The sequence below is a fragment of the Protopterus annectens genome, chromosome 5.part1 (genome assembly GCF_019279795.1).
Source record: "Protopterus annectens isolate FY-2018-M chromosome 5.part1, PAN1.0, whole genome shotgun sequence".
In the NCBI taxonomy this organism is placed as follows: domain Eukaryota; kingdom Metazoa; phylum Chordata; order Ceratodontiformes; family Protopteridae; genus Protopterus; species Protopterus annectens.
The window spans coordinates 709,012,502-709,029,310 of NC_056736.1; the positions used below are offsets into that span (position 1 = coordinate 709,012,502).

The 16,809-nt window shown below is 40.2% G+C and overlaps 1 protein-coding gene across 2 annotated transcripts in view; it reads right to left on the bottom strand.

Annotated features, from left to right (window-relative positions):
* Positions 1 to 16,809, bottom strand: part of LOC122803611 (stomatin-like) — a 264,536-nt gene that overhangs the window by 172,795 nt on the left and 74,932 nt on the right. For both annotated transcript variants that reach the window (XM_044073337.1, XM_044073336.1), the window contains exons 2-3: positions 5,483 to 5,583; positions 5,326 to 5,398 (exon numbers count right to left, since the gene is read on the bottom strand). In XM_044073337.1, the coding sequence (XP_043929272.1) occupies positions 5,326 to 5,398; positions 5,483 to 5,583 (174 nt within the window). The remainder of the gene's footprint in view (positions 1 to 5,325; positions 5,399 to 5,482; positions 5,584 to 16,809) is intronic.

Sequence of the window (16,809 nt, forward strand, 5' to 3'; positions counted from 1 at the left end):
ATAGGGTTTCCATATAACCTATTCCATACTCAAGTTTGGGTCTAATGTAACTAACAAACAATGACTTCATTGTTTGTTAGTTACAAACAATGACTTCATTATGTTTGATTTCCTAGACGTTATATATCTAAACTAAAGACTTGGACCAAGGTAAAATTGACACAGATCTTTACAGAAAACTTACCAGAGTTAACCTCCTGCTACATAATAAGAGTCTCCATCCCACCAGGACAAAATATAACATTAAGTCCCAGGGCTACAGGTTGGCCAGGATTACCACAAAAATGGAACCCTTCCTTAAGAACCTAAATGATCTTGAAAATGATTTTTTGGTGAGGGGATACGAAAGCAATATGTTAAGTATTCTAGAACCTATAATCGAGCTAAAAAGTACAGATGCACCAGCACTAATAGTCCTTATAGGATTGTGTTAAAGAAATCTATGGACAACAAATCTAAAGACAGTTGTATCTTGACTTTTAATGTTGACTATCACAGCATCATTATTATTAGACAGAATTGGCCATAATTACTGAAAGCTCATATTTAACGGACATCCATGGAGACGCTACTTCCTTTGTGTATAGGAAAGCCAGAATCATCAGGAGTTGGGTTGAAGATAGGCCCAGACCATTGGATACATGCACCAATAAGTGTGGAGCTAACTGTACCTTTTGTCAGCACATACAGGAGGGAGACATGTTTTTCTGCCCTTATTTAAAGAAGCTGATTAAAACTAATGCAGGGGGTGACTAACTCGATGCAGGTGGTTTACAGGGAAAGCTGCAACCACTGAAGCATGTTTTGTGGGGAAAATGTTCAACAGACTTAAAAGAAAGATTTCTGGCCATCTTTCTGAAATTGACCTAAGTGCAAGATGCACTGGCTTGGCACCTGAAGCTTCACAAAAGACACTGGATTTAAAATTTCAAATTATTGATCATGTGGACCTTTTGGAACTGGAAAGAGACATCTCTACTCTTTTAGGAAAACGTGAACTACTGTGGCAGCTGAAACTCTTTTTATAAAACCGAGGCTTAATTATGATTATTACAACATAAATACTTTATTCAGACCAGTTCACTGAAGAAGGCTGGTTAGCCGAAACCGGTCTGAATAAAATATTTATGTCGTAATTATCATATAATAGTGCTTGGTGTACTCTATGCTGGCCACTGGTGTTTTTACTGTGCATGGTTTGGCCGTGCATTCTCCGTACGTGCAGAGCGTCGGATTTTTTCTTTTTAAATTATGATTGCTCCATAAAAAGCATACTAGAACTCAGAAAACTGCCCCACTGTTTAAAAGACTATTAAAAGTCTGATATGGGACTGATTGATGCTGACATTACATGCTAACATTACATGCTAATATTGTTATAAACACATGTCAAATATATTAAATATTTCAAAGTAAAAACAAAAAATACTTCCAATAGCCAGGTACCTGTGTCCAAGTACACACAAAGTCCAAGTAGCAAGAATAAGCAGACGGACTCGGGCAAGGCTTTTCTCTCCAGTGTAAAATGCAGGTTTATTCACAGTACAAACTGCAGTTTGTACTGTGAATAAACCTGAATTTTACACTCGAGAGAGGAGTCTTGCCAGAGTCCATCTGCTTATTCTTGATATTAAATATTTCACTATGAAAATAACCGACATTGGTGCTGTTTTCTGACACTCTAGTGCACCTTTACTCATTCAAACTAAGTCTTTTCTTAAGCCACACTTGAGCAGATCTCCGGGCCCTTAATGCTTTATTTGTAAGGGTGTTCACTGCATTTCCACCTTAGCAATTATAACTATGGATTTCAGCCTACTTGGGTGTTCACTTGTAGATTTATACACATATTCGTTAATATTAGATTTTTTTTTTTTTATACACGCAACTTTAATGAAGTATTCATTTGGTACGAAAGTGATCCTTGTTAAAAGTGTTTCAGTTTATAAGCATTAATATTTATTCTGGGCTTTGTATTAATGTAGTACCTCACAGGCCATTCTGTGCAGATGTGGGCGTGGTCTTACAGGCTGACAAGTGAAAGGGGCATGTTAACATACAGGAAAAATGCACGATTGACAGCCATGCAGCTACAGCATTAATATTCATTGGGTATTCATACTTTACACTTTTCCTCAATGTAGTACAATCTTGGAGTTGGTATTTTTATTTTGCAGGGGGAGGGGGGCTGCATCCTCCACCCCCCACACTAACTAAATATACCAACTCTGAAATTGCACTACATTGAGGAAAAAGGTAAAGTACGAACAGAGAATGAATATTCATGCTGCCATCGATATAAATATTACTTAAGTTAAACAGGTCACCGACTGTTGGACAATGGGTGGCGTTTAGGTGGGACTTGCTGTTGCACACATTGCAAGGTACTACACTAATACAAAGTTTTATTCCGATAGACGTCTAGTGGTAGATCTTTTTCTTAATTAGTATTTTTGTTAGTGAATTAGTTTCTTAATTAATAAAAAGTTTGGATTAGTAGGTTAGCCTTAATAAACTGTTCTTATGCTATATATATTATAATTTGTCTCTAGCCTTTTAGTTTCAGTTCTAAGGTAGCACAGTCTCAGTTTACACTATGGTGTTAAGGAGGAAGGGGTACTTGGTTAAAGGAAAGAGTTTAATGCTTTTATTGGTCTTTGCAAAACCACCCTCTGTAACCACTCCCTTGCTCCAAATAACCTGACTATATATATAAATAATGACGGTTTTGGATGTTTTTCATTATACTCAGCTTGTGTTTATGTGTTTCAATAAAGGATATTCTATTTTTAACTCAACTGTGGACTACCTACTATTTTCTATTTTATTAATTTTGTAGTACGTATTTTAAAGTTCAACTTTTATTAGTGAACTAGGTGCTTAACATAATTCAAGGAGTGAACTTCACACTGCGAAGTTTCTTGGTTTATGTTATACACAAACACAGCACTAATCTGTGCTCATTTTTTGGTATGAATTACTACTGTTGCTCCATTTTAGTGGGATACAATACCTTCACAGTTTTGCCTAAGAATATGGCTTTTCATAGGTTATGTAACTATTTTAAGAATGGGCCATCCCTGTTGTTATAAAGATTTAAGTTTTACATTTTTATTACATTATCCCTAATTTTGTAGTATGGATGGAGGAGTCAGGGTTACAAGTTCATAGGAAAGTACTAGGTTAGCTGCCCCTTGCGGGCCATTTTAAGCCTAGCTATCTTCCCTTTTTGTGCTCAAAATTACCTATCCCATTTAGTTATAGATTGCCTTTACCCATCCCATGGTCAATGACTGTATATTACTCCTAATGAGAAAAATTGGGATCATACCATAGATTATTTGAGGGGATCCATGCATGGGTCCATTAGTAGCACAGGGAGGACTCCTGGGATATTTTTTTCTGTTTCTCATCCATAGATCTAGGTTGTACTTGAGTACTGACAGAGATAAACTTAATTTTGTGTGTATGAGGAGTCTGTTCCATAGCAGTGGTATCCCTCTGTAAGATGTATCTGTTCTTCCGGAATTATTTTGTTGACATTGTAGAAGAGGTTTAGTTCCCTACACAGAGTATTTCTGATGCCATTTGACTTGCTGGTGTGCAGTAAATCCAGACGTAATGGCTCAGAGGATGCCTTGTTTACCACACACAAGTCACCTATTAACAGTCTGTAGCATAGACACTATACTGGCATGGCTTTGAGTCAGTCCATACAGGACATGTTGCTAAGCTGTTATATCCTTTTAGTAAGGTATCTCTGTGGGCATTCCAGTTGCTGCTTGTGTCTGGACAGATACATACCAAAGGGGCATTATGTTCAATAATTGATCTAAAGAGGGCTGAGTAAAGGGGGTCAATGACCTCATCAGATTGAGACATAATCCCTTTGTTTATAAAGCTGTACAATATAGAAGCACTTTCTTACAACAACAGACAATTGTTGGTCAAAAGTTAGGTCAACTCTTAGGGCCATACTGTCAATATTGTTGCTCCCTGAGGAGGATGACTTCCCAAAGGATGCAATGATGCATTTTTTGCAATTCATTTTGGCACCAGCTGTTTATTTGACACAAACCTTACTACGAGATTGCTAAATCACTTGGGGATTCAATGACTACTCCTAGCTTGCAATGCTATGCTAGCTTGCTAGTTAAACTACTATGTACTGCAGCTTTACATTTGTATAGATTTTAGTTTTTGGTCTAGTTTGCCAGTGTCATTTTCTGACTGTCTACGATACATGCTTTGTTTATTTTAATTAGTTTAATTTTTTTCCCATTCCATTTTTTTCTGATTTTGTTTCTTGGTGGCTAATTTGTGTTTGCATATTTTTTTTCATGAGTTGACTGTAGAAGCATTTGTTAAATAGGAAAGCCCACAGGACACAAATGCTACCCAGAAGCTCTGTCTAGTTGCGTGACTTGCACAGAGTCACACAGTAGGCAAAGGCAGCGGAAGGAATCAAACAATGTACCTTTGGTTACAGGAAGTGGCTCATTAACAGCTCTGAGCCTTATTCCCATGTACTATCAGGTTTTTGTAGGTGTAGTAAGTGCATCTCTTAGGGGCGGCCACGGTGGTGCAGTGGTTAGCACTGCCACCTCACAGCAAGAGGCTCTCCAGTTCGATCCTCGGCTGGGGTGCCTTCTGTGCAGAGTCTGCATGTCCTCCCTGTGGTCGCGTGGGTTTCCTCCGGTTTCCTCCCACATCCCAAAGACATGCTGCAGGTGGATTGGACACTCTAAAATTGGCCCTAGGTGTGAGTGTGTGCGCCTTCTGTGGGAGGTTGGGCACCGGGCTGGCAACTCAACACCATAAAAACTCCACTGCCAATCATGAGCAGACAAGGTGACCCCTAACCGGGAAAATCTGGAAGAAGAAGAAGAAGTAGTAAATGCATCTCTTAATGGATGGGGTTGAATTATGGTGACCGATGGTATACAGAAACTAGTATTAAATTAAACCTGATGATGCACACAGAAGATACAGATTTACATTCTATCTGCAAGTGTAAAACTCCAAACGCCTGTGTTGCCAGTGTAGTAAACTTTCAAAAAACAAAAATACCATAACAACAAAATAAGTGCTTTTGAATTTGTTAGAAAACTCTGAATTTTTTTAAAGGAAGAAAACTCTTAATTTTACTTTTAAACTCCATTTAGGAGTCCATTATTCTGGAATACTGTATCAGATGTTACCTTTTCAAGTGGGTATATATTAATATTAGCATTTCAACACAAAAAAATAAAGCTGCTTCCATTTTTTTTTTTTTTTGCTTTAAAGAGCTGCTGCATGAATCTCATGTGGAAATGAGCACATTACCTGGTCCCTTTGCTCTTCCAGACTTTATGCGGCCCAACCTGAAGATAACAGCACGCTCATATTCTTTCACAATCTTAATGAAACAGAAAACAAATCATTCTTGGTAATCTGCACAATCAAAAATCATGTGAGGAATTAATTTTCTCCCTTATCTTACCTTGATGCAAAGCCAAACGGATATAGGGAAGGTAATTAACATAAAAAAGAAGGAAATTATGATCAGGAACCATCCACAGCAGTTATAGCCTTCTTCATTTTCTTTAAAGACAAAAATATACAAGAAACTGGTTAGAGTTTAGAATTGCAGCAAACAAAATGAGTTACTAAATACACTACTGACAAAATACTTACAAATCTCAAAAATTCAGTACCCTAAAAAGATGAAAATTAATCTGTACCAGACTTTAAAAGGTAACAAAAATATAGCAGCATGTGCAACTCGTTGTAAAAGTACAGCTGTGTGAAGTACATGCAAATAAAGTGCTGCAGAAATTATTTATTTTACTGTTTCCTCTTTACCTCTCCATACCTTTAAGCTGTTGACATTTTACTCCACCAGTCTGTATTATAATACATACAGTCTGTTTTGAAGCTTACTTCCAAAGGTCTCCATGATGTCCCCACTGTGGGCCAGTAATCAAGGAGCCTGAATCCTCACCACTGACACTGGAGAGGGACTTCACTTGGAACACAAAATGGATGTTGTTTTGTTATTCTTTCGGCTTTTCCTGGTAAGGGGTCGCCACAGCGGAACTCCGGTCCGCTAATGATGGGCAATATATTTTTACAAAACGCCGAGGTGCCAGCTCAAATGTCTTTTGAATGCTACCCAACCGCGGGGAGGACATGCAGGCTCCACACAGAAGGCACTCCCAAGCCCAGCTGAGAATTGAATGGGAGAACCTCTTGCTGTGAGGTAACAACGCTACCTCCGTACCACCGCGGCTTGGAACACAAAATGGATACACCCAGTATTTCCAGACGCAACTCTCTGCATCAAGCACAATTTCCTTTAATAGCACACAGGGAACAAACACTCCGTACAGGGGCTGGTTTCTTACTGTCTCACTCTCTTCATCCTCAGTAAGACTCCCCACTGGCACAGCTGTGTAGAGTTGAGTCCTCAGTCAAGTGTCCAAGCCAAGTCCTCCACCTCTCTGTGAAACTAGTGCTTAGTTTCCTTGCTCCAAACAACTGACACACACACCCTCTGAGATTTGATTAGCATGCGTGCACACGCACATACAAACCTGGGAAAGGCTGGCACACATTTAATAACTATGCCCCTTCTGCTCAGACTACAAGGTAGTTACTGCCACCAGACACTCCAAAGCCAGCTACTCTAAGGCTCTTACAAAGGTACCCAATTATACTGACTGAAACTAATATTAACACAAATGATGGTGTTTGACCAATGCAGTAAGGCTTTCAGGAGTGGCCAGAGAGTCACCAAATAGATATGCGTATTCTTGAAGGAAGGACCAGCCACAATGAAAAGTTTAAATAAAATTAATGAATAATAAAAGAACATGAAAACATGGAATATCTATTTACAATAAACAACAGAATTTCAATCATAGGAAATATTAAAATAACACAGATGAATGGATTCACACAGATACAGAAAAACAGTACTTAACTAATCTCACTATATTTTCCTGACTGATCTAAAGAATTATTATTCCCTAGTTCACTTACTAGAGCAAAGCCATTTGAAGTAGGTGAGGGGTCCTTCTTTGCCCAAAAACAGAGGGCTCTGAGACTTCAGTCTCACCTAGTATTAAAATATAATTTTAGTGATGGATTGCAGAATGACATTACATACATCTGGTCATCTGACTTCTGGTTCCCAGACTACCCCCATTGCTAAAAGAAATGAACCAGAATTTAGCAAGCGTTACCATACACACAGACACAGCTTTGCTGAGATGTGCTATAGAATCTGGAAGCTATAAAACCATAAAAAACTTCCACTCTTCCCACAGGAGCTATTAAACCATTCTCTGACACATACATTTCTTCTCTGGCTGCAATCAGAACTGCAAGATAAAATCTTTATGGCCTAAATTAAGTAATTTAATTTATTACTATTTTTCCAAAGTTAGCTGGACTCGGATTAACCTCTTCCAGTATGCTATGTTAAAACATATACATTTAATCAGTTACAGTACAGTCAAGACCAACCGTTGGTACATTTTTAACACAAGCAGCTTTACAAATAAGTTTTTCAGCAGAAGCAACTGGACAAATCAGTTTGATATACAAATGACATACAATTCTTTACAAAATAACAGCTAGCCAAGCTGGTATACATTATACATTCACTGCCCTACTTTTCTTGACATAGCTGGTAATACCTCACATTGTCAAAGCCTCCACTGAAACTGGACCACATCCACTGAAACTGGACCACAATCTGTTTAAGCAATCCAGTTAAAGCATAAAAAATACAAACAGTAGAACTTTGAAGAGGCCGCTGCAACAGAAACACATTGCATTTTGGCTTATTCATCGGTGGAGCAGTGCTGATCCATTAGGTTTACACTCCAGCAAACAAGAAATGGTCAGGTTATTTCACCAATAATTGTTTTTATTCCCACAAACACTGATTTTAAACCACAGTAGAGGATGTCAGAAAGCAGAAGGAGCCCCATCCATCCATACATACATATTGCTGGTATATATTGTCTTTGGTTCTTTAAGGCTAATGAACCTCCTTGTGGTACACGAATTTTACCAGTATACCTATGTAAAATAAAATATGCTCTAAAAACATATTTATTGAGATAATTAAGAATCTAGTAAACTCCTTTCAAAACAATAAGGGAAAAGGAAGAAACATAGTTTTACTAGTACAACCTCCCCTGGAAAACCTACTGCTATGACAAGTACATTATACAGCAGTACCACTTTACTTCAGGGAGGGTCACTTTAGCAGTCAACTATGACAAGTGCACAGGATCCCAATACGTACTAGATTATCCTTGATGTGTGGACATTCATAGCTCAGTTCATAGGTTAATAAGCCTGCGATCCAGGGGACCACTGAGAAGCCTAGCCCAAATTCCCAGTTGTACCCAAACACGGGTTAAATGACTTGCTCATGGTCACATAGTAGACAAACAAGGGCTGATGGAATCAAACCCTGTACCACAGTAACTACAGCGCACAGTCTTAACCTTCTGCGCCAGCTGTCATAGGATTACCTCTCATATATTCTTGCAAAAACTTGTCCTACTTCTAAACTGAGATTCCAGTTCACAGTATTTTCGGAAAGTAAGGACAGCCGTCCACACTGCTACTTCTAGTATAGCGCCAGTGGAAAGATCTCTGAATAAAGATGCAGCTGGACACTGTAGCCCATGTGGAGCTCATTGCAACAGGCCGCTGTATGCTCATCCAGTGGGGCGATCACTGCAGCAGGGCACTGCACCCTCATCTAGTGCAGATCTCACTGCAAGGGACTGCATGCTCATCCAGTGCAAAGCTCACTACAGCAGAGGCCTGTACTGGCTGATGCATCCATCATATTAAGAAGGAGAGAGTGGACCAGCATTTGATGTTGTTTACTTTTGTGGCTCACAAGCCTTTCTTCAATTTCCTTGAAGCAAACAAAATGTCTTTCATATTGACAGGGTTTGGTGTGCCTGGACAAAAAAATTGTTGCTAAAGTTTGGGAAATTTCTAATTTTTATTTTGAAAAAGAAATGCTAGAAAAAAACAGTGGGTAGTGACTCATCTTAGTGATGTCAGACTTTGTTTAAAGCTGTAAAAAATCTCATTAATCTCATTGCTCGAGTAACAGCAGGAACACTTTCCTAGACTGTCAGTCCTTCCCCTATACTATAATGCACTGCAGTTCTTAACTTCACTTGATAAGAGATCAGTCAAGTAAAGCATCAATATGTAGACGACTTTGAAACTTTTGTAATGAAACTTGTTAGAAGAAAAGGTTTATGGGAAGGGGGGAGGATATATTATGCAGGATGGAACTGTTGTGCTAGATCATTAATGCTTACATAACTTTCATACCAGGCAAGATCACCCCTCCTCTGTGGTAGCAGGTCCGAGTCCAAAGGTAATGTGAGAGATGTACCTCACAAGACATCTACAACTGGAAATGCCGCAGAAAAACCTCACAAAAAGGATTACCGGCCTCAAACAGATGCCTACGCAGGCAGTCTCAAATACTCCAGCTTTACTCTGTCACATATCGCCTACTCAGAGGTGATCTCTGCCTAACATACAAAGCTATGTCAAACCCAGAGCTGTTGGACATGCTCCACTTAAAGAAATCCCAATCCCTCCAAGCTACAAGCTCTAGGGACCTAAACCTTGTCACAATAAACAGAACATGCCGGAGGGATAAATTCCTGTCCCAGAGACTTCCCATGCTCTGGAAACAAACTACCTATCTATATCAAACAAAGCTCCTCATTAGCACCCTTCAAGAAAAATCTTGATGATTGGATGGGAAATAGGAAATTCACCCCAGGGATTACTTCTGTGGCTCTGCTCGGCAGGGGCACAGGAAAATAATTTTCTTGTGCGACAAAAGCCAGGGTACCTTTTTGGTTAGGCTAATATAGGCCCTAGGGCCAATAGCCTAGTACCTACCTATGAACCTAATCACTCTGGGCAGCCTCCATAATAGGAACACACCCATTATAACCACGGCCCCACAAAAAGAGCTGAGCCTGGAGACTGTATTTAGCTGAGCCTGGAGACTGTATTTAGTTTTTAGTGCATTGCATTTGTGCTTGGACAAAGACCAATTACCATATGCACAAATATAATTCACAGCTGCATGTCAGAAGGCAGCTGTACAAGTTACCAATGCTCTGCTAGTGCAAGCCCTTGGGACAGAAGGAAGAGAGACTTGCTGTACTTAATACAGCAAAACTGGATGCAGTCGGTGAGACATCTGGTTAAGTAACTTCTGAAACTGTCTGACCCATGTCTTAATGAAGAAACTAAAAAGGGTTGTGAATTTTTGGGAGTAGATTTAGTCTTCTGAAGACACGGGCTAGATGACTGTTTAATATCCTTAGTGTGGAGAAGCTAGTCCTCATGATGCATACACTGTGGAAAAATATACGGTGATGAATATACTGCTTAATATTAGACTCACAAATAACTGCTGGCATGAAGGAGGGGTTAGTGCAGGATGTGGTGATGTCTTTGGGAGAATACTGGGTAGGGTGGAATAACCGATAAGTCTACATCTGAAGGAAATGTATCTACAGAAGTGACAACTACAAGAAAAGCACCTTCCAAGAAAAAGATTGAGACTGCAAACGTTGCACGGTCAGTTTTTTCCAAAGCAAAGTATATACCCCAAGGCAGTACTAGGTCTTTTGGGGGTGGTCTCTACAAAAAATTTACCATTAAGGAAGGTTATCCAAACATTTAATGAAACTGACCATGAGGAATTAGGCTCTTATGAAAATTTAATACTACAGCTAAAAGCTTCCTGATGGAGGAATAACAAAGCCTGGAATCAAATCTGAAAAAGACATTCAAACACAAAAAGAATAAGAGCAAAGAAGGGGGTTAATTTCTTTAGTCACCGCCAGACAGAAAAGCAGAATCATTTGTCTCTACAAGTCTTACACTTAACAGACCTATAGTGAAGACTACTCTTGGAGAAAAATGGATTACTGACCATTACTGGAACGACAATGCCAGACAAATAGCCAAAGCAAAGAACATAGCTTCCATGGGACCCGACGGTATCTCAGACAAATAGCTAGAGGTCCAAATCAAAGAACATAGCTTCCATGGGACCCGACGGTATCTCAGACAAATAGCTAGAGATCCAAAGCAAAGAACATAGCTTCCATGGGACCAGACAGTATCTCAGACAAATAGCTAGAGGTCCGAGTCAAAGAACATAGCTTCCATGGGACCTAATAGTATCCCATGATGTATTCTGCACCATCTCCTGCAAGAACTGGCCTCACCACTGAGCACTCTATTCAACCATATCCTAAGTACAGGCTTCATTCCAGCAGAGTGGAGAACTGCCACTGTCATCCCCTTGCACAAAGGTGGTGCCACTACTGACCCTGGAAACTATCACCCCATTAGCTTGACAAGTCTGATCTGTAAAGCCATGGAACATATTATTATGGATCTCATAAACAAGGACATAGACAATCTCCAAGCACTTGACCCCACCCAGTTTGAATTCGTCAAGGGCAGACCTTGCCTGTTGAACCTGGTAGACTTCTTTGAGACCATCACCAAGGCCCTGGATGAGGGAAAGTCAGTACATACAGCTTACCCTGACCTGGCCAAGGCCTTTGACACAATTCCCCACTTGGGCATCATCAAAAAGCAAACACAACCTGGTGTAAATACCCATCTCCTCAGGTGGGTGGCCAACTGGCTCACTGACAGGAACCTCAAAGTCAAACTAGGCACCTCCACCTCCAATATCAGACTTGTCACTAGTGGAGTTCTTCAGGGATCTGTCCTGGGACCCCTACTGTTTGGCATCTACTTCTCAGAGGTCCAGGCAAAGACAATAGGCCTGTGACTGACCAAGTTTGCGGATAACTGTAAGTTGGGTGCTGTCACTGATTCCCCAAATGATGTTAACATACTGCAAGAGGGTGTCACAGCAACTAATGATGGGTGCCAAAGTCATGGCCTCAAGCTAAATGCAAAAAAAAAATGTATCATCATACCATTTGGCAAAAACAAGGCCCCTACTGATTACCACATCAACGGCAACCCCCTAAGCACACTGTGACAGACTTGGCACTCATGTTGATAACCTCACATTCGAGCATCATGTAGCAGTAGTGGTCAGAAAAGCCAAAAGCCTTTTACTTGGTTCATCTCATAAGTAAAGGGACTGCATCCAGAAAAAAGGAGGTTATTACCGCTCTATACTCCTCCCTAATTAGATTAGTATAATGCCCCATTTGGTATGTACCTCTCCAAACATTTGCACCAACTGGAAAGGCCACTGAAATATATCTCACAAAAAAAACCCATGGCCTCCAACATCTGTCCTGTGCGGACAGGCTCAAATCATTATCACTCTATTCAGTATCATACAGACTGCTCAGGGGTGATCTGTGTCTCGCCTACAAGGCAATCTCAGACCCTGCCCTACTAGAGATGCTCCATATCCGTAGGTCTAACTCCTCACGCACTACCCACTCAAAAGTGCCTGAATCTAATATGTGACATCAACAAAACCTGGTGGGAAAAGAGAGGTTTGTCTCCCAGAGACTGCCCCATCTCTGGAATAGACTTCCCATACATGTCAAACACTGACCCTCTTCAAGTACAACCTTGGTGAGTAGATGGAAAACCACAAATTTGCCCCAGCGGTTGCACCTGTGTCCCTCATTGACAGGGGTGACAGGTGTTGACTGAGGTTTCTTTTTGGGGATAAACTAAGGGCCCCAGGGCCATTAGCCTAGTAACCTATAATCCTTGAAGCAGTAAATGTCTTTGTGTGACATTCCTGACTGTCGAGTCAGAAGCGTCCTAGAAGAGTGCAATGGTAAGGTAGTTTCCAGAAGCTCAGGAAGGAGAAGGGGAAGCCATATTTGCTGAAGCCAATACACAGCTATGATAATGATTTTGGACTTGGGCTGTTTGACTATCTGGAAGAATCACATCATCACAGGAATTGGGGAAAACCAGTCATTTCTAAATCATATTATCCCTGAGACATGCCCCTTATTAGAAAGATGAGAAAAATGATCTGATTTTGGCTGAGGAGAGGAACAGGTTACAGCTGCGGTGGTGTGGCAGTAGCATTGTCGCCTCACAGTAAGAGGTTCTCCCGTTCGATTCTCGGCTGGAGCACCTTCTGTGTGGAGTCTGCATGTCCTCTCCGTGGTCGAGTGGTGCTCAAAAGCCATGCGTTAATAAGTGTACCTTCGTTGAAGGTTTGGTGTCGGGCTGACACCTTAAAAATCTGGAGGAGGAGAAGAAGAGGTTACAGTAAGGTGAGTTTCAGCAATGGAGCAAATTATTGGTCACCGAGGGGCTGAAGAACTACTTATGACACATCGGCACTAGTTGAGCTTGTCTGCAAGTAAGCCGGCCTCAAATGGAATGCAGTTGGCTACCACAAAGTAATGGGTTGACACAAGTCCTTTCACATACTCTCATGGCTTCTTGACATAAGGGATAAAAACAGCTCCCGGTGCCAGTGTATTAAAGCATGCTATGCTGTAGCAGTGGATGGCAATCACACATTGGGGTAGGGAATCCTAGAAAGCACACAGGGTCATAAGAAAATTTGCTCATTGCAGTATGTTGATATAGGACTCCATCTTGGAAGACATCTAGACTCCTTGAACCAAATGCCCACTAAAATATCCAGCCATACCAACTCTATGGGTGGGCTCTTCCATAGTGACTGTTGCCAAGGGAGTAGGCAACTAAAAGGAACTGTCCTTGGTTAGAAGTGGCCACTTGGATCTAGTACAGGTCCAAGTTCTTTGGTGTACTTTGGCATTAAAAAGTTTCTTGGTATTGAATATTTACCCTTTCTGGATAGATGAGACTTTTTGGATGGCTCTTTTATGGAACAGGCAAAAGACCTCTCTTCTTGTGACCTGGTTTTGACAGAATGGTACAAGCAGGCAAGTCTAGGACTTCTGAAGGTGGCAATATATGGAGGGGCTGTTTTTGTCCTTCTACACACCTATGAAGATCTTCACATGGGTAGGTGGAGGGGTAAATGGTCCCTAGCCACAGGTAGACCACAGATAACTGAACAGTGTGCCACAGACCCTTTCCCTCAGACCACAACTTTTCTGAAGTTATCTTCAATGTTACACCTTCAGGCATCACAAACATCAAAACATGAACTATGGAATAAAAGTTGCTAAACTTACAGCACATACCCCTTTCAGAGTACACCGCTATATGGTACTACATAACCCCAAATTGCTTAGAACTACCCCATCATCTAACAAATAAATAACTTCTTACCACCTGCAAAATTAACCAAAATCCATCTGCTTGTCCAGCACTAAACATTCTATACAACTATGTTCCCAGTCAGATATTACGATCCAATGACCAAACACCTATCAAATCTGCCAGGAATTGTCTGTACTCGTACCATGTTGGTAAGGCCTGGAAATTCTTATCTTTGCTCATCAGGTCAATACCCTCCCTCCCATCCTTCAAAACCTAGCCAAAAGCTGGATCTGTTCTTGCTCAACACCAGGATAAACTCTATCCCAATATGTGAACAAATACCTATTCATACCTTACATCTACTTACTCTCCTTCTTAACTCACTTTCTTACTTCTATCAGTTTCTCTTCCCTGGCTTTCTCTAAATATAACATAAGCCTGCTTTTCTCTCACATTGTATTGCAATTCCTGTTTGTAATACACCAACGTATCTTTAATTTCTCTATAAATTGGATACATTTCTCTAACTATTGAACCATTGTCATATAACTTGTATCTATTCTTAACTAATGTTTTCAATTTGGTATCATTAAACTGTATTTTTGAATTAGTTTTAAAGACTGCAAATTACTGATCTTAAAATGTTTTGGGCCTCCTTTGAAAATCATTTCCTATCTAGTCAGACTTTCTCTGGTAATCAAACATCAATAAATAAATAAAATAAATAAATAAATGAATAAAATAAATGAATAATATTTCTTCTAGACTGCTGCTTTTTTTTTCTACACGCCACACCTAACCCATATTTACCACTGGCTCCTTTACATTCTAGAGAATAAGCATTGAAGCAACAGAAACTTAAGCCCAATACAATGCAAACTTTCATATTCTCCAGGTATGCATTTACTTCAGAGTAAAATTAATGAGCCTTGGAGGGAATTTCAAAAAGGTCATTTTTAATGTACTTAGCAAAAATCCATCTGCCTGAGCCACATGCACTGTTGGATTACAATACTAGATCCTGCAGTTCCAGCTGAACCTTTATCACCACCTGTATCTTGAGAATCGTTGTACTTTAACCAACATGCTTTCATCAAATCACTGAAAGCTATGAACTGATCTATCTTGAAATTGCTTCCCCTTAATGAAGTAGATGACTTCAACATAGTATTTTAAAAATCCTTAATTTCTTTGCCCCACAACATACAAAAGGAACTAAAACTAGCCATGCCCCTTGGCACATTAAGGCATGTAAACTCCTTGTGAAGGACAGAAACACAGCACAGCTCTTACGGCAAAAAAAAGCAAAAGTGGCAGAAACTTACAGTAATTCGTAATAAAGGTTAAAAACAATTTACCAGAGACAAAAACTATATTATAGCCATTTACACATTAGCTACACAAACAGCCCTAAAACATTTTGGTCCTCCATATCCTCTCTATTCAACCCAGGATTTTAAAAAATACCCTAGCCAATATCCAGACATCCCCCTACTCGGCTACTAAGTTCAACACATACTTTGTAGAATGTATTGCCAACTTCACCTCATAATTCTCTAATACACCCTTTCCTTCCCCTCACAAACTGCCAGACACTGCCCCCAACACACTCCCTTCTAAGTATTCATCTAAGTGCCCCTCACTATATCATTCACACCTGATTCCTCCCATTATAACACCAATAACTTCAATCTCTACCTTTCACCCTGTTCCTACTAGTCACATAAAAAATGTTAACCTCCCCCGATTACTTAAAGCTTTCTGCAGGTGCCATAGTTTATCCAATCAGTATCCTTATTAACAGGTGCACCGCTGCGTCCAATGTCCCTGACTTATGGAAAAAGTCACACATTATCCCATTACATAAAGGAGGAAACTCCACTGACCTATCAAACTTTCATTCCATAGCCATCATGTCCCTCCTCTCTAAAATCATAGAAAGATGTACTCACCAACAGCTTCTAAACTCTCTCTTATAAAATAAATAACGTACTAATACCAAACATAGCTTTTAGTCAGCCCACATAGCACGTCATCCTTCTTAGAAACAGTCAAAGCTACAGATTCTAGCAAACTTACCTCAACAGTATTTCTAGAACCATCAAAAGCTTTTGACATGGTGTCACATTCTGAGCTCCTCAATCAACTTTCCATCCATGGTCCATCATTTCCCTTCAGTCAATGATTCCCCAGTTACCTACCAATCAGGCAGCAGTCTAACATGGCAATGCTCCATCTCACCATTCCTTCCCACTTCCACTGGCGTCCCACAAGGATCCATCCTTGGTCCTTGACTCTTTAATGTTTTCATCAATAACCTCCACACATCCTCCTGTTAAGGTACCCTAATTCAATATGTGGATGACTCCAGCAATATGTGCTCTTCAACTACCCTTATACACCTGAAACATAAATCCAGTAAAACCTGGCTTGCTAGCGCCAAACTCTTACTGAACCCCCCTCCCCCAAACTAAGCTCCTACTCTTTACACTTGAACATCATTCCCCAGATAAAACCATGCTCAAGATCTACTGTATACACAGTACAGAAATACAAGTATTTCTCCATGCTAAATATTTAGTAGTC